The sequence below is a fragment of the Xiphophorus maculatus genome, chromosome 18 (genome assembly GCF_002775205.1).
Source record: "Xiphophorus maculatus strain JP 163 A chromosome 18, X_maculatus-5.0-male, whole genome shotgun sequence".
NCBI classification, from domain to species: domain Eukaryota; kingdom Metazoa; phylum Chordata; class Actinopteri; order Cyprinodontiformes; family Poeciliidae; genus Xiphophorus; species Xiphophorus maculatus.
In genome coordinates, this window is record NC_036460.1 from 6,989,180 (window position 1) to 7,012,040 (window position 22,861).

A 22,861-nucleotide genomic window follows, 5' to 3' on the forward strand; every position below is an offset into this window, starting at 1 on the left:
ATAGCAACACAATTTAATCAGAAAACTACTTAACAGTTTAGAATCCAGCTGGGGCAAAATAAACATCTGCATTCGATGACTTAATTTCATTTAACTTTTTGTCTATAGAGAAATTAAAGTTGTGTATTTTAAGTACTTCAGGGACAATGAATAAAATGATGTCAAATTGTATGTTTTAACATCTAAACTTAATTCTTCTATCCTGAATTGTAATTGACTAATCTGAATCACCTGACAATCAGCAAGTGAATCAAAACTAGCATCTATTTTTATTATCTTTTTGTTGATTAAAAACTTTCTGGTTATGCTAAAAAGATTAAAAATGAAAGTGATAATAAAATGATAATGACATGAGCTCCTAAACTTTACAGCTAAACCTAATGTTCTAAACGACATTCAAACACCTCACTATAAGATGTTCCATCTCACTGACTGTGACTTAACACTTACAGCATTTCTGGTTCAAATATCCAAGTTTAACAAGAAATTGAGGAGTGTGATATGACATTTGTATTTTTATCTTTACATATTTGATATTACGCAAAATACATTCAGGACCTGTTGTTGTATCAACCCTTTAGACCACTCAGGTATTCTGGTTCTAGTCTCCTCTGTATTCTCAGAGAAACCAAACATGGAGATGCAGCATTCAGTTTTATGAACCACAAATCTAGAAAAAACTGCCAGAAAATTGCAGCTGAAATACTAAGCTACTTTGAGACAATGCTAAACAACAACCTGTTTAGAATTGTTTTCGAGCCATAATCACTGGAACATTGACTAACATATTTGATAAGTACAGATGATTTTGATTGTGGCACTTCATAAAATGTAATGTTTGTTAGTGGTTCCACAATTGGTGACTGTATGATGTTTTATGATGCTTTTTATGTTTTCACGATGTAAAGCACTTTGAACTGCCTTGTTGCTGAAGTGTGCTAAACAAATAAACTTGATTGATAATACAAAAAGAATAAATGAATAAATATAAAATACAAAAAATTATAAAGATGTGCAAGGTTTTCCATATGTTGTCATCAGCTTGAATAACAATAACAGCCAAATTACTGAAACTTGAGGGTAAAATCAAGGATTCTAATTTGCTATGCCACTCTTCCTGCTTAAAAAAACAGATAAACAAACCCTATTAAGTTTATTTACAGCATGGTGATGATTTTTTTTGTTTTTGAAGAAAACACAACTCAACCATAAGCAAATGTCTAAGCCTCCCCACAATTCAATCCTGTTACAATGTGCACTTTTAATAAACTGTGTCCTGGACTGGTTAATATTTGTGGTAGGCTCTGTGGAATTACTGTGGCTAACTACTAGCCGCTCATTATGCTAAAGTTAAAAACATCTGCTATTGTGCATTCTATGGGCATTCTAAAAACCTCTATTCAATTTATAAAATCATAAAAAAGCATTTTGAACATTAGGACCACTATAGAATTAGATAAGCATTGAAGATTATGAGAAAGAAAAGAAATCCTTAGGTGTTGGAGAAGTGAAGAAAGAAGTGAAGAAATATTTCAGTGCAAGTTAAACAGGCATGCTAAACAGGCGGTTCAAAGTAAAAAAAAAAAAAAAAACAAGACCTAAATCACAGAACGTAAGCCTGGATTGAAAGTAGGTATTCTCAGCAATTGACATTACAGTGTGTTTAGCAAACACGATCACCGTAGACACAACTATTATAGAAGGGTATTTTGTTCAGTTTCTGTGTGTGAAATGTCAGAAAATCTAGAATCATTGGCTGATCAACGTATGATTGGCTTCCCTATACACATTCACCAAGAAAAATCCTAATGAACAAAACCCTTATTTGATACCACATCCTTAGGCAAACTGTAGGTTAGGTGCATATCTATCAATGAAAACAGAACTTTAACAATGAGAGTTCAGCTGCAGTACCAGCATCTGTTCTCTGCTCATTCTGCTTGAAGAAGTGACTGTGTCAGTGGAAGACAACCAGGGGAGTGACAGATGGTGTTGTTTGTCATTTTGTAAGCTCCCAAAAGATATTCTTTTTGATCTGTTGAATTATATTGACTGACAAAACAAAATAATAAAAAAAACACAACTATGTTGTCGAACTCTTGCAAAATCACCAGGCATGTTGTCATTCAAAATGTCTCGGTAATCAAGTGTGCCTGAGCTGTATTCTTTACCCCATCTGTCCCTGGAGAGTCTAATGGATTCTTTAAGACTTATGTCAGTGTCTACCAGGTATTTATTATCAAGAGAGCATGGAGGAGAAACAGAGAAGAAACTTGGCAAACACTGCCAAGCCCTCTGATGATAGCCTAAAATGGATGTAATATCAAGAATGACAGAAGGCAGTGAAAAGATGTCTGAGTAAGGAGGACTGCACTGTGTAGCATCTCTGCTTTGTCCTCAGTACACGTTGTGCCGTCCTTTCGCTTATCTCTCAGCAGGAAGTTGGGTCACGCCATGTGCCAATTACAGAACAAAGGTAGTGTAGTTGGAGACTTCTAAGTCAATCTGAGGAAGTCAGAGCATGGGTCATCTGACACAGCAGTAAATGATTCTGTTGCCTGTTCATGGCACTTTTTAACTGGTTCACAGTTCAAAAGAAACTATGATGACAAGAAATTTTCTTGTCATTTTCCAGGCTAAAACCTAAATGCAATGCAGGCATCTAAAGATGTAAATATAAAAACTAGCGGTGGAACTTTACAGTTAAATAATTAATCGCAATTAATATAATGAAAAAATAAGCAACATTCTCTATTCAAAACCACTTTTGCTGCTAAATTATCGAATATACAGGCATATGAATTTATCAAGTATATTTATTATTTTTAATTTATTATTGAGGTTACTTAACCGAATTGATGCAAAGAGCTATTATAGCAATTCAGTTTCAAATGTTTCAGGAATCATCTGTTCCAAAGTCCCATCAGATCAAACATGAACCCCCGGTGGGGCAAGAGAAGCAGCTTTGTCACCCTTCACTGTCGTTTGTGGATATTACTTGTACAAATACATACAGTAGGTTCCGGAAATAAAACCCCCCAGCAATAGTTAATTCTGTCAAAAATTTTAATGCATTACAATCTATGTAATTAATTAATTGGAATTAAAGCACATTAAGTCCTGCACCTACCAAAAATCAAATGTATTTGAACCACATGGCTTAGAAGTCTCTAAATCCACAATTTCCAAGGTGATAAACATGACATGACACAGTTCCTAAGCTCAACTTGCCACCATGCACATGGAGGAAGGCAGATAAAAACAAAAACCCAAAACCAAAACCAACTCAGAGAAATGAATATTTTTTTAAGTTGAAAATTATACTACTGCAGTAAAAACTGAAATTAATCTTCACTAGCAGTGCCTCTAAATCTGGGGGGTGCTGTTTGTAAATTTTCTTCAACAAACAATTTATAGGAGGCCGTGTTGTATTTCTGTCAAACCAAAACATTAAACCAGTAAGAACCTGCCTCTAACATTGTCTTGAGTTTAAACTGCATTCACATCAACCAATAGTGTATTTATAGTTTTATAGACTATATTTAGGTTGAATCTCCAAGTTTAAATTTCCCTGTCAGAACAGAACACCTGAATTTCCCCACTGAGGAATAATAAAAGATGTTTCTATTCTATTCTATACAATACTAACACCAAAATTTGACTTAAAGTCCATTTCTTCATGTAATTCTGCTGTGAGATGTTACTTTACTCTTAAATGAATGGAATTAGATTGAATCATTCCATTAATTGGAATGAATGCTTGAATATTCCACTGGAATACACCCAGACATCAATAATCAATATGCCTGTCAATGACAGGAAACCTTTTATTTGAAAGCAGCAAATGTCTATTCACATCTTAACACTAGCCCAATTAAAACTGTTGCAACTCCTCACAGTTGCACCTGATTTTGCTGTTTTTTCTAAAGTTACTTTATTGTTCATGTTTAACTTTTTTCCATTTTGAATATATTGGCATGGTTAAATTGATATGAAATCCAGAAAACATTAGACAAAACAACAAATGTTTTAATATAATTGGTACATCTCATTTGATTAAAGTATTACTAAAGGATTCATCTAATCCAAAAGGTAATTCATTCCACACAGAGGGACATATTTTGAACATTCATATCTGCTAATATTTAATTGTCATTTCTGTAATGTTTAATTCCTGTTAAAACTAGCAAATAAATGCCATGGTCAACAAACTTCTTGTTTCTTCCACTAAGCTTTCCATTAAAATGTTTAAACATAGCTCTCTGTAAACAACTTCTAAAGAAATAACGTTTTGTGACACAGCTTTGTGTGAGAGGCTGTAAATGATTGTCACCTGGACCTATGAGAGGTCAGCTATATATGTTGTGATTGTGTAAGTCATTAAACAATCAAACAGTGAGATTTTTCTATTAAAATTGGTTTTCAGTGGGTGATATTTAAAGTTGTAACTGGAAATTGAGTTCTCATTTGCTACAAGCCATAATCATCTAAACTAATTAAAATAAATGATGGAAATCTATAATTAATACATATAATATATGAGTTTCACTTTTTTGAAGTGAGCAACTGAAATAAATGAACTTTTCAATTATATTTTCTAATTCATGAAGCTCCATCTATAAAAAGATAAATTTTATGAGGTTTTGGCAACATTAAACAGAATCAAAATGTTTTATTCTGAATTACTAAGTATAAATCTGTGTTATAAGAAATGTTTTTTGAGTTTGAGGATCACAAAGTCAAACATTTTCCGGGGCCCAACCTTTTCGTCCTTGACTGGATACCCATGGTGAATGAAAGTGAACACAGGAGGGTACTGATGACCTTAAAATGAGGAACGTATAACAAATGTGCTAATGAGCAAGCAACCACAGAGAAAATAGTGCCATCAAAAAACTCCCGACCTTTTCTGCACTTCAAAATGGGTCAATTTACCCAGCTGTGTAGAAAAAAGAAAACCAAGCTGAAGTCAAAACATCTGTCATGAGCCGTAATTGGCTTTATTAGACATCTCATCCAGAGGTCCCAATTACAGGCCTCAATAATTAACTGCACTTGAAATTAAATGTATTTTCTCATCAGCCTTTAATTAAAAATGCCTCTTGTTCTTGATTGAAATTTCCAATCTGAGGGTGGGGTTTGGTCTCCAACATGTTTACTCGTGCTGTAACAGGAGATGGTCGAGGTGTAATTGTATTGTCTGATTAGGAGCTGTCAGGATGATTTGGCTTTTGGCCAGGTCACAAGCAGACTGAATGCAGCAACCTGCTGATGCCAAACCCAAGTCAAAAGCAGAACTTGGTCACATCTTTTGTTGCTAATTAATAGATAATCGCCACAAGAAGAAATGTATTGGTTCTGACTTTAGATTTGTACTGTTTTGAATTTTAAATTAAACTCTTTAAGTGGCTCCGCCAACAAAGAAATGAGTAAATTTTAGCTTGTTTAGCCTCAAGATGAAGCAGAAATCCAACTTCTTCCACTTTACCTTAAATCACAACAATTTAACTTACCGGTAGTCTAAAACACAGTTGGGTGTTTTAGCCGGACAATGATACCAAGCATATCAAGACTGCTTGTGGAATGGATAAATGTTCAAAAGTACTTTTTTTTTTAACTCAAAGGGAAATTAAAGATTGCCTCTGACTAAAGACTATTGCTGTATGACAGTCTCATGACTGTCAAGACATGCTAACAGCTCAGCTTTCTGGCAGCAGAGACAATATTCCACAGCGACTTGTCATGGATATTGGCAACCACTGCTAGTCCACCTCATTTTATTTTTTTGTCTTTAATGTAGGCTAACATTGCGCTTCTGGCACCTGAAGTCTATTGAAAGTGTATGGACTAGGCTTTGAAGCTGGATCCATGCCAAGAAATCGTCCATTTCAAATAAACTCTGCCATTGATATTGAGCCAAATATATATTAAAGCTTGTGGATAATTGTAGCAAATAGTGGAGAGGGAAAAAATCCAGAATCCTTTGGTGAGAATCTAAACTTTTCACCATCACTGTATGTCATCTGCCATATAAAACAGCAGGTGTTTGATTTGTACTCTCTTTTGTTTGGACCTCCTTTTTCATTTTTAAATGCTAAGAGTTTTTCCACCAATACTTCTATCCCCTCAGTAAATAGATCACACAGACAAACTGCAGACTGCATCCTCAGATATGAATATCAATTCCTCATAGGAAGGAAGCTGACAAATTGAGCAGAACTGATTTAATAGCGTAACTTAGTTGATGCCTCTAATCCAGCTGGGACCCTGAGAGAGCTGGTCAATCACACCCCGCAAGATGAATATTCTAAACTCGCAGCCCCTGTCTCTCGAGTGATGGCTGATGTCTTTTTAATCTATTTCCTACCCAGCCTATTCATGAGACCGAGACGCCCGGTTGCCCATCTGCAGATTCAACCGACCAAATCTATGAATGATAATGTTTTTTTTCTTCTGTCGACTTGTGTGAGTAAGGACTCAATCTATAAGCCTCCATATAACTGTGTTTGTAGAGCTCCGGGCGGAGACTAAACACCATTAAAACGGATGATGAAAGAAATACAGCAGAGAACGGACTCATCCTGTGTCTGTGTGCGAGTGAAGGGTTGGGTTCTGGGGGGGCACATCAGTGCAGACACACATGCTACTCACCAACGAAGTAGGCTAACAGCAGCAGCAGCGTCACTGAGATGAGGATGGCACTGAGAGCAGCACATTTCCAGTTGCAGTGCTTGTAGGGCTTCTTCAAGCTGAAGGCAGGTCGAGAGAAGGTGTTTCGAGGTAAAGGGCGTGGGGGAGGTGAGTACACCGTGCTGGAGGTCAGAGGGTACCCCGGTGAAGTTGTGCAATACATTGGTGATGTTCCACCTGGTTTGAACAGGAAATGCCTGAGAAAAACACATTTTGTATGTTACTCTGACAGAAAGCGATACCCAAGGTTGCCTTCAAATTCAAGTAAATCTTTCATTTCTGTCATTTTATTTCCAAGTGAGGATGTAAAGACATAATGGATTATTAAAATCAATAAATGCGTGTTAGTATATACAGTGTCTTGCAAAAGTATTTAACCAACTTTTCCATATTTTGTCACGCTACCACCACAAACGTCAGTGTTTTTACTGGGATTTTGTGTGATATTGCAAACATATTGTTGTACATAATCAGATCTGAAAAGCATGCTGTGCATTTATATAAAGCTCCTCACCAGTTTAATAGTTTGCACAACCAGCTGTTCCTGCAAAAACAGCTTTACCTGCTTTATGCATCTAGAAACTGGAATTTCAGAGTGGCAAGAAGAAAGCCACTGCTGAAAGACAGCCATTTAAGTTCCATATGCAGTTTGCCACAAGCCAATCAAGGGCAGCTATGAAAGAAGTTGCTCTGATCACTCTAGGACCAGCTTAGTCTACATTTAAACTGCTGTGCGTCATGGAAACTAATACTGTGCTCAACCTTGAATATACAATGCCCTTTGCCCATGAATATCATGAATGCTGTGGAGATTTAAATTTTCCATTTGGTAGAGACATCAACAAAATGGTGACTTGTAGATGTAATTGGGCAAAAAGCAGTTCTTAGATGTTAACTAATAATACATTTCACCCCCATAGTAAACCACAGTGGTGAGCACACAACCACTAATCTGCTAATAGCAGAGCTAATTTTTGTTTAGCAATTTAGCCAACTTTGAAAACATTTGGCGCATTTGACTTCCCCTAAATTAATTCTTCCAGATAAAATTAAAGTGTTTTTTGTAAACTTTCAGTTGAATAAAGTTCTAGGTTTGTTGAAGTTTTGGCCATCATCTGTTAAGCCTTTTTCAAGATGTTAGACGTTTATTTTCATGTTTTTATTTTGTAGTGGATGAAGACAGCATTCACAGCAGCTCTGTTTCTTTGTTTTTCCCTCAATAACTTTATTTCATACAAAAACCAAAATTAAATTGGTATTCAGTTGCTGTAGTCTTCCTAGGACAGATATAATTTGAATTGAAGTTAGTGCGTTAGCCCTTTAGCTTTAGCTTCTGCTAAATAATGTGCTGGTGTAGTGCTTTAAAATCAATGGAACTATATTTTATGATTAGTGCTTTAGGGTTAGCACAACAAACCTTTTAGTTAGCGGTGCCCACCACTGAGTGGTAGCATTCCTTTTTGGGAATGCTTTAGTTCAGTCTGTCTTTATCTCTAGATTTGCTAAATTTTAAGAGACATACAGCAAAAGCCTATAACTGTAAAAGAAGGTAGCTCTACAATGTAATAAGTCAAGGGGAATGAGTGCGTACATTTTGTTTGTTGTTTGTCTATTACATAAAATTCCAATAAACTATATTGAAGTTTGTGGTTATACTGTGATAGGAAGGGGGAAAAGTTCAAAAAGTGAGAACACTTCTGCAAAGCAGTGTAATTTTCACAACTAGTGACCACATTCAAGGAAGTGTGACTTCAGGTAAGCGTGGGGTTGTCAAGGCTGTCCAGAGGGGAGATAAAGCACATAAAGCTGCAGAATGGTAAAAAGCAGATTTATTCGCCCTTGAAGAGCATGGTTGACTATCTCAGGAAAACATGTGTAGCTCTCCGTGTCCAAGTGCCGTATGATCAGCCCATCAGAGAGTCAGTGACAGCAGCACTATTGTCAAGGCCATTTCAGTGACAAGTTTACAAGACGCTCCCGAGCGACAGTGACATGAGTGTGATTGAATGTCATCTTACAATGTGTGATGTGGAAAGTCAAAGAGACCATACTTTATTTGTAAATCTCAAAGACAAATAGCTTGAGCATCGTATTTTAGCAGTTGAAGTTTCATAAAGCGGCCATGTTTGACATGACTAAAAAACAGCACAACCCAACAATGTGACTTGATGCAAATTAGGTGAGTTGCATCAAAGCTGAAGACACAAATGCACCCCTTCTAGCACTGCAGGAGACGCACAAAAGTGATTGACAGTGTTTCCAAACAGGGGGAATGCTTGATGGAAAAATAGCACAGGCATTCATTGTTATCATGGCAAAGCAGATTTTGAGCCACAGAGCAAACATGCAACATACCCGTCGTTGTACGAGGCATCATGGCGTGCTGATGCCAGAATGTCCATCTCAATCAAGTTGTCCTGCAAAGTCTCAAGGAATGCCTGCTTTGCTATATTTCTACACACAGGTGGAAAGATGGATATGAAGCTAGTGTGAGACATGCATGCAATAAAAAAACATGAAAATGCCTGTACAGAATGTGATCACCAAGCGATATCAATCAACAGGTAAAAAAAGAGCATCACAACAGATGGCGTGGGGAAAAAGAAACCAAGGCCCTTATGGAACTACTTCTAAAGAAGAGTGGGACAAATGACATCTAACTCTCTTGCTGCTCTCATTTGTACGCTTCCATACCTTGTTTTGTTTGAGCCCTGTCCTTCTCTGCAAGCGTCTTGCTCTTCTCTGATAAACATTAGAGTATTCTGGCTCCTTTAAGGTTGTGGTTGAAAGACAAAAATGCATCACTTACTGTACATACGAAAAGTTAGCTTTAGACATTTTAGTATTAATTTTAAGTAGAAAAAAAACTAATCATTAGAGATGCACCGAGAAGTTATTTGCCTTTCTTGAATGTCCCTAAACAGCTGACAAAAGCACTCTTCAAAGTGGAAACTGTTACACAGTGAAGAGCAGTTGGCTAGTGCCTATGAGGTCTTAATAAATAAAATTAGAAGAAGTAAACAAAAGTAATAAGCTCCTTCTATGGAGGCATTTTCTTTAGACTGCTATTATTAATATTGTTTTGCAAACAGCAGGAAGTTAAACAGTTTGATTTGGTTTCTGATCCTAATATAAATAATTAATACATTTTTAGATCAGAAAGATTGCCTCAGCAACAGTAATTTACAGTAAATCAAACCATAAACCTATAAGTTAAAGCATAATAGCTTTTTGCTCTTTAAATATACAGCCTAGACTATATAAAGCTGTAAAATTTCAGGGTTTTGTGAAGTAAAAGTTGAGAACAAAAATAATTTCAGAGCATTTTACGCTTTGATTGGGATAGTTGTCCTGTACAAGTAAACAAAAGCAGTTTTTAAAGAAAAAAAAAACAAACATTTTACATAATTGTTTAAACTGTAATTATGCCCCGGCACTAAAATATGGCACATAATCTGTGAAAAAAACAAGCTCCTCTGCTTTCTCCCCGTGGTCCTACTGCTATCTGCAGAAATAAACCAGCTTTAAGACAGATACATTTCATAGAATGCAGGAAGTAGACAAAAGTAGCTATATACATCTAAAGTTGTCAAAAAGAAGTCAAAATCAATTTAAATTGGTATCAATGGGTCAGAGCTTCACAAAATTTGTAATCAAAAATCAGCAACAGAATCTCTGATCGGTGCACCTCTGCTGATTAGCAGAAAAATTACAACACTTTATTGCTCAACTGCTGTAGCACTACAAATAACACATTTTCAGTTCTTCTGTAATACATCTACAGGCTTGTGTCTCCTTTCTCCCCATGTTGAGAGCTACATTCCATAAGGAAATACTCCTCCAGTGCAATGGAGAAATGAACCATCCACATGCAATGGGAAGGCTGAACACGTTCAGTGGCCCAAGAGAAAAGGCTGGATTTTGATGCATGCCCTGTGGAGCTCAGCACTGGACTCTCCTCAGCTACAGCTCTGACGATGAATGCAAAGTTCAATGAAGCAAATGACGGAGGGATGCTTGGCAGAAGCTCTTAAGAAAGAAACAGTAAAGTCAACAGAGTCAAGCAACTACCACTGTCTCTCATACAGTTGAGACCTATTGATGCCTTTTACATCTGTAGATTTAATTTAAGAGACATAAGAGAGAATGTTATGGCATTAAACAAGGAAAAAGTAGAATTTAATCCTACAGGATCCTTTAGGATACAACTAACGATTTTAGTAGTATTACTTTGAAATTTTATCTTTCTTTAAGGCTATGTATGGGTTATAAAACTCTGTGGTTTCAGCAGAACTATTTTCTCTCCTCACCATCTGTCTTTTGCTCCACAGGGAATACCTGTGCAGCATTAACTGGAGCTGGATGATGTGTAATCATTCCTTATACTTTATACTGCCCCACCAGCCGAAACTGATTCTCATTTTCCTGTTGAATGAACCGTCTCACAACAGCCGAGGGACGAGACAACAAGTCTCTTCATGACTCTTTTATTTACAGTTGTGAAAAATTAGCTATTAGTAGTTTTCCCATTAAAATAAAATGCTAATTTGAATAATGTTTTTTTAAGAAGTAGTTTCTAAAAATGGATGGAGGACACAAGATGGAACATTGGAAATGTTTGCCAGTGTTGCTATTTTGCCAAATTGTCTCAGTTCTACAGGTCTGACCCAAAAATGTTTTCATATTTGAAATCAATATAGGTCTGTGGCTCACCAATTCGTCTTTCCAACCAGATATAAATGTAAGTTTATAAGCAGATGTATTTTTCATGCAGATTATTTTGATGATTAATCAGATAAAATAATTGTCACAGAGAGGAAGACTTCCAAAAGAAACATTTTACTATTACATTTTTTGTACTTTAAACTACTCTATGATGGCACATGGCGAACAAAAACGTAGGAAATATTTAGATATTTCTTAGTTAATGTAAAGTTCATAACTCTTGGGAATACACAGTAACAGTTGATTTAGTGATGCAAACCATGCTAACTGTGTTAATCGGAAATTTAAGATGTTAATATTATGCTACATTTGCATAAAGGGGACATATCATTTACTGCAGATCTGCTAAACAGGATTATGGTCTTCTGGCTAACCAATTCCAGAAGCCACCATTTTTAAATTTCGCTGCAATTTTTTAGTACAAATTCAAGGATATGCATCCCAAATCAGGTTAAATCACATTAAAATAAAAACAATATTGTCGCTGGGTGTAGATGCTTTTCAGACCACTTTGTCATGCATTTTCCCACATAAATAAAAATTGGCTATTTTTAAACTGATAAAAAGAAAAATCTCTAAACCTATTTTTTAGATACTGTTTATAAATCTAAATGGCAATGTTGCTGCCAGTTACATGTCAACACAAAGCTGCCATTTGTGCAAAACTGGCTTTTTTTGCTCAGAAGTTTTTTGAGCTCAAAATTCAAAGGGGAAATTGACATGGTGAGAAATGCAGGAGGAAGAAAACTGGCTTAGAAAAAGGGTTTATCAGAGTTATTGAATTTAGCTTTACTAGCTACACTCAAATCTCTTTGAACAATAGTGCTTCGATTACAGCTTTGACAAAATGGGCATCAATTACTGCTCTGTGACACTTTTATTGAGGGTAAAAAATGAAAAAAAAAAAATCATATTTTAGAGGAGACTACCTGTCAGAAGTGTGAACTCAGCTTGCTTTTCATTCACAGGGCATTTATCTCTAGTTTTCTAAAATATAAAAAGAATAAATGAGTACAAACGAACAAAAACGTTTAGTCACTACTGTGGTGGGTAAAATTGCAGCCCTAATGTTACAGTTGAAATGCTCTGACTCAATCCTAACCATCAAATCTACAAAATGAGGAGAAATTCTCCCACAATTTGAGGCTTATTTAAGAAATTTTCTCAGGTGGTAACCTGGCTACAGCCATGATTGAGCTTTTCTTTTTGAAGATTATACACCACCGTGAAAAAAGGAGATTATTAGAGCGAAGGAAATCATTTTGCCTTGAAATTCTTGACAATACCAGTCAAGGAAAGACCAACAGACATTCTCTTAGTTCCAATAATACTCGACAAATCTACTTCACTCAAGAGCCTTCTTATTGAGAATGTGCTGGAGAACAAAGAGTTGATTAATATAAAATAAATAGACACCAGGACTGAAGGAGAGAAGTGAGGAAGCATGCACACTAGAGCTTGGATGGAATTTTGCATTTTTCTAACATTACTATTATTAGTCAAACTAGATTTGGCTGAAAATCTGCTAATATTTGACAAGCAACCAAAAGCAACACTTTTCTCTTGTTTTCCACAAAAATCGTGTTCTTCAAAAAGTTAGGCCTTTTGCTCCAAGCAGTTTTAATTTTCTTGCTCTGCTCCTTGTTAGCTCTGCGGTAACATAATATAGAGCTGACAACACAAAAAGCTGAGTTCGATGGCAGAAGTTTGTGCTCATTCCTAAAGATGCCAACATGTCTGCCTCGCACATTGTTAGGGAGACAAGTTGCACGGTACCTCGTTTCCAGCGGGATGTTGCTGTTGAGGAGCCAGTTGTCCTGAACGCTGCTGGAGTCTTGACCACTGGCGGGACCCTCCGGGGGAGCGGAGCTGTCTGTGGGCGCTGGACTGGCGTTGCTCCGTGGAGTGTAGTTGCTCCTGTTTAACGAGTTAATAGAGGCTGCATGGTGCTGATGATTGGGCGAGTGAGAATGGGAGAGGGGTAGCGGAGGCGTCCGCAGCCGAGAGTGATTTTGAAATGCTCCGTCTGAAAAGAGAGAGCCGGGGAAAAAAAACAGGAAATAAATAAAACATGAAAAAGAAAGCATTTACCTGAAGGAAAAGAAATCCAGTCGTTAAATAATCACTTTGAGGAACTTTTTAGTCCTTTCTACCTTTGAGGTTACCATCAAAGACTGACTCACAATTTGTTTCCCAGCAGTGCTAAAATACTACTGATCTATTCAGGTCCGCAGCTTCTGAAAGAGTATTCGAGTTTTTTAAGCTTCGTCTTAACAAAACAAAAAAAACCTTTTGGAGTTACCTTTTAAACATTTTCACAGAAAATTGCAGAAGGTTGTTTAAATTTAATTCCCCCCCCCTGTAAAACGTAGACAAAGTATGTTTTCTTTTCCAATGATAAATGCTACAAGTCACAACCACTAAACAAGTGATATTTTGTTAGTACTTTGTGCAAGTGAAAATTTGTATTTTTATAAAAAGTTATTTTTAAGGCTTTTGATTTGTCTGAGTAGAAAAAAAATCAGCAGGTCATAAACATAAGAAAATTAAATAGTTTTTATATTGGACATCCAAAAACAGTTTCCACTGAAAAAAACACTTTCAGGGTGCATTCACACCAGCCCTATTTAGTCCATCTTAATCAAACTCTAGATTTTCTAAGCAAACAAACTGAGGTTTGATTAAGCAGGTCTCATGTGAATGCACCCTAGAAAATAACTAAAGTAGAAGAAGAAACAAGATAAATTAAGCATCATATTAAGAAGGCTGTGAGAAGACAAATGACAAATTGGGAACTTTAGCAAGACAGTCAGGAAAGAACCATTTTGATTTTAAGTGGAGAATAAATTTAAATGACTGCAAACTTTACCACAAAAAAAGAAAAGTCAATTTCTGACTTTAATATTGGTTTTGGACTAAAACAAAACCTCCTAATAGGCTGGACAGTATCCTGCAAAGGAATCTATACCTTTACTTTAGCCAATTTACCTTTTTGTTGCATTGTGTTAAGTTAGGATTTTATGTAATTAGATCCATAGAAAAACAACACAAATAAAAAAGTGAGTCGCACATTTGTGTTCCATCCCCTTTACTACGATTCCCCTAAATTAAATTCAGCCAACATGCAAGAAATGTACCCAAACATACCAAGACATGACAGCCAGCAAATACTGACAGGCCAGTCGAGGAAAGAGTTAATCAGAGAAGCTGCCAAGATCGCCATGTTAATGGAGATGTTCCTGCATTTCTCTCCTCATTCCATTGTTTTCATTTGTGTCACTGCGTGATTTTACACAGGTTGACCTTATGCTGATAATGTGATTGAATTGTCACAGACTAGACATCAAGATGCAAGAGGAAAGCAACTGTGTATCAACTGTATATATTCTAATAATCGGATTATACATATGAACTTGTCAGTTTACTCAATATAAAAAAAAAAAAATCAGTCAAGTTAGAGTAGTCTGTTGCTGACATCACTGGGCGTGAATGCTTTTACTGTCTAGAGTGTATATTCAGCATAATCAACTAATAAACACCATTAAAACTAAAGTTTGAACTTTCCTGCAGTAGCACCATGGCAGGCATTTTCACACCAGCAGTTTCACTAACAAATTAACACAGAAACTTACAAATCCCTTTTAATGACAAGCTACAAAGACCTCACATGAAACACGCTTCAAAAAGAAAGAAAAAAAAACCAAAACTCTCCTGCTCATTATTTCTTCTAACTGATCTCCACCACTGTGTCCTCTCTGCCTCCCACTGAGACCGGTGCAAGTTTACTCCGAACAGACACGGACTGGCTTGTTTAAACAAATGAGCTGGTCTCTTCCTGAAGTTGACAAAGTCTCACAGCTTTTTAGGACACTCATTTAGACTAGGGAAGATTGTTGGAGCATGTTTTTTTTGTTTGTTTTTTTCAACTAATAATGCATGTTTCACACAACTCATTAGCAGATTTAAGATATGAAATTGTTTCAGCTGTATGGCAGTAATCAGATCTTCCCTGACAAACTGGCTGGAAATGCCAAACTGCCTAGAAGAGGAGATAGTAGTCTCTGGTCCTATTCTCACTCTTTGATACTCTGCTCTCCACAAGATAAAGGACTGATGTCTTTTTGCACTCTGTAGCCATTTATTTCCACGTTTCCTAAGCCATTCATCAATCAATGAACTGCTGGCTTTACACAGAAAGGCTTTTCTTCGTAGCCGTTGAGCCTTTATTTCACAGATATCCTCAGCACTAAATTGCCAATTTACAGCGCAGAGAGCAGAATGCAGACACAGAGCGGGCTTATTTCCTATAATCAACTCCTTCATTAAAGCAATACCGACTCATGTCAGTCAACAAGTTTCGACTCCTATCAGATTTTTTTTTCAGGGTCAGGAACTTAAAGCTCCCATATTAACATGTGTCAATCATGTAAGACTGATAGACCTGCACCAACAACATGCTTGCATCAAGCTTCATTGCAGTTGTTCAAAATGGGAACATAGCCATTTGTGCTAGCAGCCAGTATGCTAATAAAGTAGCAAGAAAGCTAAAATATGCCGAGTTTAATTCTCTGTTTTCCAGCCTAATAAGCAACATTTAAACGGCTTACTATGTTTCTTCCTAGTATTTAAAATAAAACAGGAACTTTTACATTTAGACGACGGTGGGCACACGTCCACTAATCAACTAATGACGTAACAAATTTTTCGTTTAGCTCTTTATGCAAACTTAGCTTACCCTAAATTAATTTTTTCAGATAAATTCAAAAACACTAATTTACCTTTGTAAATCTTCAGTTGAATAAAGTTTCACATCTGCATTGAAAGTTTGGTTATCAATTGTTCAAAATTCTCCAGGTATTTAGCCGTTTATATTCATGCTCTTACTTTGAAAGGAGTGAATTTTTTTTACAGAGCAGTTGAAAAACTTTATTTTCAGGAAGAAACATATATGAACAATATAAAGAATGGATAGTAAAAAAAAAAAAAGATACAAACATGAATGCAATATCTAAGGACATCATAAGAACACGTAAATGATAATGTTAAAATTAAATTAATATTTGATTTATTAAATTGGTGCTCGGGGATTGTAGTCTTTCAAGGGGAGATATCATTTGAATTGACATTAGCATTTTAGCATTAGCTTTCTCTAAATCCCTCGTAGGTGTAGTGCATTATGTTAGCAGAACCAATGTTTGTGATTACTGGCTTAAGGTTAACGCAACAAACTTTTTTGGTTGTTCACCACTGCATTTAGATTTAGTTTTAGATCATTTCTTATGTTTAAAGAAGTATATTTTGTCTTTGGAGACATGATTTATTTCTTCCAGCAGCTGAGACACTTAAAAGTATCACAGTGTGAGGTAAAACCACACAGTTTTTGATGACCTCCCTCCAGCTCAGTTATGTACCTGATCCCAGAAGCCATTCATATGGTTATGCTAATTTGATACAGAGATGGCACAGATACACAGCAAAATATATCTAAAGGACAAATGAGTCCCTGCTCCGGAAGGCATCTACTGCAAACCAAAACAAACATTTTACATCCTGGAGCGTGACCATCGAGCGATTGCAGACCAACAGCTAATTCATCTCTGCAGCACCTTCTTTTCCTGGGGCAATGTTCTCAATAATTATAGGTTCTACATTTGCCATGTACCATCAAATGTAAATACCTGCAGATCTCTACACTAAATATGCAATTTAATTCTCAGGGCTTTGTGTGCTTTTGTAAATCTATCTGGATTAGTGTAAATATGAACACTCTGTGCTGTATATTTGCAAAGTCATAAACATGTCAGAAAAATTATACTTATTTTAAGTGACTTATAAAATAGCAATACAGTGTCTCCATTACTCATAGTTTTGCAATATTTATGATTAATGCAACATTATTTTTAAATAGTTTCTCAGCTTTTGCTTGGGAGACAGACAGCTTCTCTTTGTGTAAGCTTATTTTTTCTTCTTTTTCAAGCAACTTCCAGTATATGTTGAGGTTAGAGACAATGAACTACCCTTTGGCATTAATGCTGCAAATGTATCTCCAGGAAGATATTCATCTTTCTACCCTTTTTGTTTGTTTTACTATTCATTGTAAAAACAATTGGTAATACTGCTATATGAAACAATTCACTTTCCATAGAAATGTTCCTTCTTTTTGTTTTATTTGTGTCCATTTCCTCTATGCTCCCTTGTTTTGAGGAAGATAACCACCCAGCTTGAATCTGGTTGGGTTGGACTGTTTTTTTCCCCCCTAGTTAAATGTAATTCTTCTTTCTATTGTGACACACCATACATGCTCAGTTTGGGTGCTTGTCATTTCATCTATTTGCAGTTGTGGTTGTTTTGTAATCAACTTTTCTTGGTATAAAATGATGCCGTCTACCGCAGGATGTTTCAAACTGAACAGCCTGTATTTTCCCCTTTTAACCCACTTTGACAACCTACGATTTAAATGAAATTTTCTATATTCTACTTATAAAATGCTGTGAGAAAATATGTCTATATGACTACACATAAATGGACAGACTATTCCCAAAAGCATTTGGTCAGTTTCATTAGGCTTACATTCGATGCCACTTATCTTTAATGCAAATTCTTACATATGTCATCGATACACTTTGTGCATCTTCCAGAGCTTCAACTCTTTGTAGACTACAAGGTTTAGGGGGATTTTGTTAGGAATTTCAGAAGACTTTCGGGCAAAATATTTATGAGGTAAGACACTGATGTTGGACAATACAGTAAAATAATAGCAATATTTTGTGTAGCCCAGTCAAAGTCTTCCATGTCATCCATTGAGCTAGCCTTGAGCACCGGTGCAGAGTCATGCTGGAACAGAAAGGTGGGATCCCCAAACTATTCCCATAAAGTTGGGAGCGTGAAATAGTCCAAAACGTCTCGACATGCAACAGGATTAGAAGTTACATTTACTGCAACTAAGAGGGTGAGCTTAACTCCCGAAGAAAAGACCCACACCATAATCCTTTTTGCAAAAAAAAAAAAAGTCACAGTTGACACAATGCAGTCATGCAAGTATCATTCCCCTGGCAACTGCTACAGCCAGACTTGTCCATTAAATTGCCAGACAGAGGCATGATTCATCACTCCAGAGAATACTACTCTAAAGTCCAGTGGCATGGTTTACATCCCTGCATCCATCCTGTGCACTGCTTGGAACCAGTTACAGAAGCTAAAGGTGTTGTTGTCACAAAATGTTCTTAAGGCCGTTCCTATTGATTTTGAGAAAGAATAATCTGTCTGTAAATGTTTCCACTGAGGAATCTTTTTATTTAATTTATTTGAAAGTGTTACATTTTTCTGTATTTCCTGTGAATGTTCTGAAGTGTCTGTGTGTTGCTGCCAGTCTTGACCAGCGTTGTCTTGCAAAAGAGATTTTTAATCTCAACGGGATTTCCTGGTGAACTGAAGTTTAAATAAAAAAAATAAATATTAAAGAAAAGCACATTGTGATGGAGACCATGGGTTCCATCCCATGTTGATTATTGATATTATGTTGTTTTCAGTTCAAATGTGTTTGTATTAGTTTTTGTTTAGTTATATTGTGACATTTGGTGAACATTCTTTGTGGGGGGGAGACTGGCCATCTTTCCTGTTCGGAGAATGTGGGAGAGAGGGGGAAATGTCAGTTCGTTTTGATTTAGATTAGTTCAATTTGAGTTAATTGAGTATTTGCCTTTCTGGGTGTGTCTCAGCAAGGTGGATCAGAGAGGGAGACGAATGCTCCTGGAGCATACCAACTTCCATTAAGAGGGGGAATACTCTGAGGATTTATATTTAGTTATATTTACTTTTGATTGACTTTAGATTAGTTTAATTTTAATAATTTGCATGCATGTAAATATTTGTTGGATCATTTATTGTTAGGTTTGTGTAAGTAGTGTTTGTTTGTCTTTTCTTTTTGGATCACCCCTTTACCTGGTGTAAGTGTTGGAACTTGCCTCAGGTATAAATGTCAGCTTCTTTGTTTCACTAAGAAGGGAAGGGTGCTGGTGTAATGAAGATTTGGAGCTCCCAAATAAATCCACCTCAAAGACATTTGTTGCCTCACTTCCTTCATTAAACGCAGAGCCTCCGCCGGTCAAAGTGACACACATTTGTTAGTGCATTAAGGCTTGGTTTCTTAGCCCTTCAAACCTATTTGAGAAAACTATCTGTGCACATCTACTTAGAATAAGTATGTAGCATTTGAAAACACATTAACTCCAACAATTTACATTAAAAAGTTTGTTGAAAATGAGAAGCTGGTCCACAATGATAATGAACAACTTATAACATGCTAAAAACAACCTCAGAGACTCAATGTGATTGAGATCGGCTGTCTGATGGTGTGCAAACATGTCATTGTCCTGCAATACACATTGTTCCACAGCCAGGTAAGTACATGTTATACTTGTAGAACTAAATATTTTTTTAAAATGAATGAGGAATGAGAAATAAAAGCGTTTGTGGTATAAAGCACAGGGCAGCATGACCCGCGCAGATGTGGCGATTCAGCAACAATTATTCACTACTATCCAAGACATAGGAGAGAAAAAAATTAATGGTTTTCTATTGACCTGCTTTGCACAACCAAATGGCCAAGAAAAGGAGATTCATTTGTTATCAGAGAGACAGAGAATAGAGACTTAGCTACAATGGCCAAAAACATTCACATCGCATTCAAAGTAGAGGCCTGATGATATCCATTCAGTGTTGGGAATGTGGGGGTTTCATTTTTCTTCCTAACAGATGCATGCACCGGTTAAGGCCTCCTGATGCTTTCTGAGACAAGTAATTAAGGCAAATCCACTTCATTAGCTAAAACCTCTTCCCCCACACCAAGAAACAACAGGAATATCGGTCTCCTTGTAAGTTGTTATAATTGCTCACAGAAAGATGTCCAGTCAGTGAGCAAAAGCCCAACTAAGCGAAGTATAGATTTTGTAATATAAATAAAATTACTGCCAATATATTCCAAAATACTTTAGAATATTTCACCTGATGCAGAAATTTCCATTTGCATGGAAAACAAGTTGTTGTTTGGCTGGTATAAAACCTCCTGCTGAATGTATCTAATGGTTTTGTATTAATCTGAATATATTAGCGGTGAATTAGACTCAGTTGTAAATTACTGAAATGTGTAAACATCTTTTGATATTAAAATGCCAAATTCAAGAGGTAGTTCACATTTGTATACAAACACCCTTTGCTCTGCCAGTTCTGTTTTGTCCTCCCAAATTTTCCTTCTAAAAGGTTGATGCTGAATGCAGTGAATGCAATTCAAACACCCAGAACATGGTCCAAATTGGACATTTGACTAGGCTGAATTAGAATTACTAAAAACTAGCATTTGTGTTATAATTTTGTTTCAGCAGTTAATTAAAAAAAAAATAGATGTTTTCTTTCCTGAACTATATCTTTTTTTTGTGCAGACAACCGATTATGTAGTTGGAACAAAATTATATGGGACTAAAATCAGCAATAGACTAGGTGGAAATGGTTACATGCACTGTAATCTAGGAGTAAATCAGCCTTTTGTTAAAAAGGTTCAAATTTAATCAGACGCCTGTCTTCCAGATGTAAGATTTTGTAGGGACACAACTGCTTTAATTTCCACAGCAGGAGTAATCAACAACAACATAAACACCAATCAATATACAGCAGATCAAAAAGCTGCATGCAGTGGTGCATGCTCTTTCAATCGTTACACATTTAGTTTGATGCTTGCACCTGAGAACTGCAAATACCATGACTAGAAATATCTCTGCAAAATACTTATCATATATAATATATTTCAAACTCAACACATGATAAATACCTGCATTAATTGGGGATGACAGAAAATCTTGCCAGGAAAAGTTTATTTTTGCTTCATTTAGTCTGAATTCTTAACTTTATTTGACATTTTTTGTAGTGTCTAGGGAAATGCATATTCCTAAACAACGAAAGTTTATAGCATCCACAACACTGACGGCCACATCTGATGATATAAAGTGATAGGATATGCCCTGAACATCCACTCAGCCCACTGAGGTGCAAGTCATTTGATGGAGAATTAATCAAAAGTCATCCAGCACCAATATAAATCAGCAGATCATCCCCAAGGGCTAATCACAAGAGCAAAATTTCCAGTTGAGTAAGAATTGCCTATAAAAACACAAATAGAATTTGTCACGAACGCAGTGAAGCAGCACAACGTAGTGGCTCCGTGGAGCCAGATCTCTCTCCAAGCCCTGCTGTTTCCTACACCATTAAAAAAAATCTGAGAGGAAGAGGCATGAGGGAATTCCAGCTGTCTTCCAAAGAACCATTTGAGAGGTAACAGGTACCACAAACAACACACTTCTCGGCTCTTCACCGGGTCTCCCTTAGGGAAAAAGAAGTTCGTAGAATGCAAATAAAGCTTGATTTTTATTACCAACCAGAGGAAGACAGATGTGTTGTTTTTTAAAGAAGTAAGGCAAGCTGCCGCCAGGTTGCACAAAGAACACCAATTTATAAAAACTATTATAAAAGGGCCTGCCAGAGTTTTCAACCTAAATCCATTAAGACCAGAGCTGGCATATGTTTCACTTGGCCTTCCTTAGATCTAATGGATTTTCTGTCATTCTTTGAGCTGCCTTAGCAAGAACAAGACAAGTGGTTATGTATGCTCTGTTCTGTATGTCACTCTGCTACAAATCCATCAAGAGCCTGGAGATTTTGTTAGAAGGCACAGATGGTCTGCAATTATCATACAATGAAGGTGATGCATCTAAATTTACGTCACTGGAAAGAAGATATGTAGGTATCCTGAATGGGTTACTGTGAGCTGACAAACGGTGGACTGAATATGATCGGACAAATTGCCTGTTGACTTCACTTTACTCATAACTTCCAGTGGATTGCAAAAGTGTTGGGAACTTTGGAACTTTTCACACTTTCTCATTTAATAACCACCAAATTCAGTAGATTTTCTCCAGTTTTGAATGATGGAATGACTCCAAAAAATGACAAGATTTGTAAAGAGGAAAAACAATGAGGCATGCATCAATTGCAATTTTTCTTTAACAAGCCTGACCTGCTGATTACGATTTTGGCCAATGCAATTTTTTTGTCTGAAAAGTTACTAAATATTTTATCAAAGTTGCTAAGTTGGCAACAGTGGTGTAACGTATGGTCTGCAATGCTTGTCATCAATGTATGGTGGGTACCAATATGATTGAGTTCAGTGGTATTCTGCTAAATACCATGCTGCTACAGCACTTAGGCGTTAGCAGAATAAATGTTTAGTGCTTTAGGGTTAGAAAATAAACTTTTTACTTAGTAGTGCCTGAAAATGGCATCCCAAAAACAAGACACTGTGATAGCAGTATTGTGCTGTGGGGAGGTTTTTCTTCAGTAGGGAAAAGGGAGATGATCATACAAGTCACAAATCTGACCTTTATGGCAGAAGGGCAAG

General features: G+C 36.4%; 1 protein-coding gene across 10 annotated transcripts in view; it reads right to left on the bottom strand.

The window, feature by feature from the left end:
- The window catches only part of tenm4 (teneurin transmembrane protein 4), a 216,871-nt gene that overhangs the window by 102,745 nt on the left and 91,265 nt on the right, over positions 1-22,861 (bottom strand). For 5 of the 10 annotated variants that reach the window (XM_023351435.1, XM_023351433.1, XM_023351432.1 and 2 more), the window contains 3 exons: positions 13,192-13,441; positions 9,046-9,144; positions 6,652-6,887 (listed from right to left, as the gene is read on the bottom strand). In XM_023351435.1, coding sequence (XP_023207203.1) covers positions 6,652-6,887; positions 9,046-9,144; positions 13,192-13,441 — 585 coding nt within the window. Of the gene's footprint in view, positions 1-6,651; positions 6,888-9,045; positions 9,145-9,384; positions 9,460-13,191; positions 13,442-22,861 lie in introns of all 10 variants that reach the window. The other 5 variants (XM_023351438.1, XM_023351436.1, XM_023351437.1 and 2 more) reach the window with 2 other exon arrangements.